The following is a 2,961-nucleotide window of genomic DNA, read 5'->3' as shown; positions in this document are numbered from 1 at the left end:
ACTCCCATCCCAATTATCCCAGTCACTGAATCAATCCACCTCAAAGAGGGCCTTCCTCTCCTGCGCTGTCCCTCCACCCTCCCAAGCATGATGTCCCTCTCTAAGGACCAGTCTCTCTTTACAACATGACCAAAGATTTCTAGAGTGGTTAATTATCTTTATGTAATACAGTAAAGATAATATTTAGGCTTTTTAAAATATCTTTACATTTTTAACAAGAAATAGGTTATATACTATCAGGGGAAAACGTACTAAAATGTTGACAATGGTTCGTATTCAGTTACATCCTCCAAAGTAAATTTTAATCTAAAGTGATTTCTTGTATCAAATTCCTCAAATAAGCAAGGTATATTATCATGAAAAGCAAACTTTAATAATAAAATAAGAGAATATTTATGTCCTACACAAAAATTGTAAAGTAGGTTCTAAAGACTTGACATCAATAACATGAATTGAAATTTCTTCAAAATAAAAACTTTTTGAGTTCTTGGAGATTTACCAACATTCAAATTTTCAGTTTTTGTGAATTGAAGAGTTGGGCCCAAGAGTGATGTGAATTTAACTGCTTCCCTCTGTATTTAATTAATTTCACACTTCAAATCTTTGGAGCAAGCTCTTCTGCAATAATCAGTGCACTCACCACAGTCCAGACTTCAGAGTTATCCTCTCCCTTGTCGCCATCTAACTTACTGCTTTCTTCACCCAAAATTAAGATTTGTAACCTGACCTTCTAAATTCTTAGGGAGCACTGGTGGTCTAGTGGGAAGACATTGTACAGTCTACCCTAAGGCACACAGGTTCTCCTGTCACATGCTGCTGTAGGCCACATCAGTCACACAACTCACAGCAACCCCAAAGGACAAAGCATCATCTTTTTTTTTGTTTAGAGTGCAAAAGAACTTTATTTAACAAAAGTTTCCTTTACTCATCACTCCTTTCATTCCCCTGATGCTGTCACTATTCCTTCTTACTAATTACATGAATTTTTTTTTTATCTTTGTAGAACATAATCATCAGGTCCTTTCTCCTTCAGAGAGAGGATTCAAACAGCTAACCTTTCGTTTAGAAGCCAAACAATTTAATCCTATGGACCATTAGGGACTCTTACAGGTATCAAAAAGGAAATAGATACCTGTGAAATAATGGCAATCATCTTTCGGGACTGACCTGAAATGAAGAGAATACTCACTGCTTATCACTTAATATTGGGGGGCGGGGGAATAAAATAGATAACTGTTTAAATATTTAACAGCAGTATAACCACAATATTAAATTTGTATACACTAAAACATAGGCACTATTCAGTGATGTCAAAGACGTTTTTCTCTATCATGGAGGGATTTATAGTCTCTAAAGGAAACACTTGGGCATGAGATCACTTAAAGGTTTATGCAGTATAGTATAAGATGTCTTTGTCTTAAAAAGCTCTTACCTCATCAAATCCAGCTGCATGCAAATCTTGGAACATTTGTGGATTAATTTCTGAAGTACTCCGAGAAGAAGAACTTGTTTCATTTGCAAATGGTAGTAGAGAGTTTCGAATTTCCTGTAAGGCTTTATGATGTGTCCCAAATTTAGGTGGATTTCTGACTTGTCGAGGATCTTCTACAGGCATTTTATTCACATTATGCTCAGCCTTAGCAGCATCAGATGGCTTGGATAAATTCCTAAGGGATTCCCGAATTTCTTGCAACATTTGCCTGCTGTTGCCATTATAATTACAGGCTGGAAAGGTCTTTGGCCTCATCTGTCTATAGCCCTCAGGCTTTTCACTCCTCTTCATGAAAACATCCATATGGATAACCCACACAAAAGGTTACTTTCAGAGCTACTTGGTAGATTCAGAGCTTTCTCTTGAGCAAAAACATAAAAATAATCCTCAGCGAAGTCTTGAGCAATGTTAAAATTCTTTATAATCCAATCAATCTAGAAGAAAAGTAAGAAACGAAAGCTGTTAACTGATAAAGAAGTACTACAAGTCTGGAAACACAAAAACACTGACTTAGGAGTTACAGAGATTTGCGTAGTAACTCTGGTGCCACAAGGATTTTCATGTGATCACCACACGTCACTTAACCTCTCAGTGCCTATTTCCTAATCTATAAAATCAATTTATCATGTTAAATATAGGATATGATGAAAAAAAAATTTTGAGATTAGCTTAGTAACCATATAAAGTATATACAAATGTAGAAGATTTCAAAATGAATACATATCTTCTCATTTCCAACATCACCTACAGATTCCCAACTCTTGCTGCTTAGTCAGAATTGACTCACAGCTGACCCTTCAATAGGTTTTCAGAGGCTGTAAATCACCCAGAAGCAAAAGGTCCATCTTACTGCCATGGAACAGCTGTTGGATACAAACCACCTCTCTGGGTTGGAAGTACAACTCCCTACCTCCTAGGCCACCAGAACTCCCTAGACTCACAGAATAATTCTTTAAAAGAGAAGGCATTAGGGAGTTCTGGAGGCCTAGTGGCAAGAAGTTGTGTTGCAATCCCAAGGGTGTGCGGTTTAAATCCACCAGAAGCTCTGCTGGAGGAGGGGCAATCTCCTCCTGTGCCAGTTGAATTCGATTTGATGGCACACAACAAGTAAAAAAAAAAGAGAGAGAGAAGGCATTATTGCTTAAAAAAAGGTTTTTAAGCCAATAATATTCTTAAAAGACCCCTCAAGCTACCCTGGGTTTCAGAAGTAGAATGCTTATCTTTCTTCAAGGGAGTCACTGGTAAATTTGAACAGGCGAAGACTCTTTTAGTTAGTAGGGCAACATAGATACATACACCACCAGTATACCCTGGTTTTTATTTGTTTCCAAAATAGAAGTTGTTGTTGTTGTTGTTATGTGCCACCAAATAAACTCTGACTCATAGCAACCCTATGTACAATAGCTCTGAACCCTGTTCTATCTTTTTTTATTAAAACTAATAAAATTTAATAATTAAAAAAATGATTA

The 2,961-nt window shown here is 36.7% G+C and overlaps 1 protein-coding gene across 1 annotated transcript in view; it reads right to left on the bottom strand.

Moving 5' to 3' along the window:
• The window catches only part of LATS1 (large tumor suppressor kinase 1), a 49,699-nt gene extending 47,916 nt beyond the window's left edge, over nucleotides 1-1,783 (bottom strand). Inside the window, exon 1 of the mRNA XM_006891643.1 lies at nucleotides 1,433-1,783. Within this exon, the coding sequence (XP_006891705.1) occupies nucleotides 1,433-1,783 (351 nt within the window). The remainder of the gene's footprint in view (nucleotides 1-1,432) is intronic.
• Nucleotides 1,784-2,961: the final 1,178 nt, after the last annotated feature.

This window comes from Elephantulus edwardii, unplaced genomic scaffold (assembly GCF_000299155.1).
Source record: "Elephantulus edwardii isolate Elephantulus edwardi_28Jun2011 unplaced genomic scaffold, EleEdw1.0 scaffold00102, whole genome shotgun sequence".
Classification (NCBI taxonomy): Eukaryota; Metazoa; Chordata; class Mammalia; order Macroscelidea; family Macroscelididae; genus Elephantulus; species Elephantulus edwardii.
The sequence above is the reverse complement of the archived record's forward strand: the minus strand, read 5'-3'. Positions and strand labels throughout refer to the sequence as shown.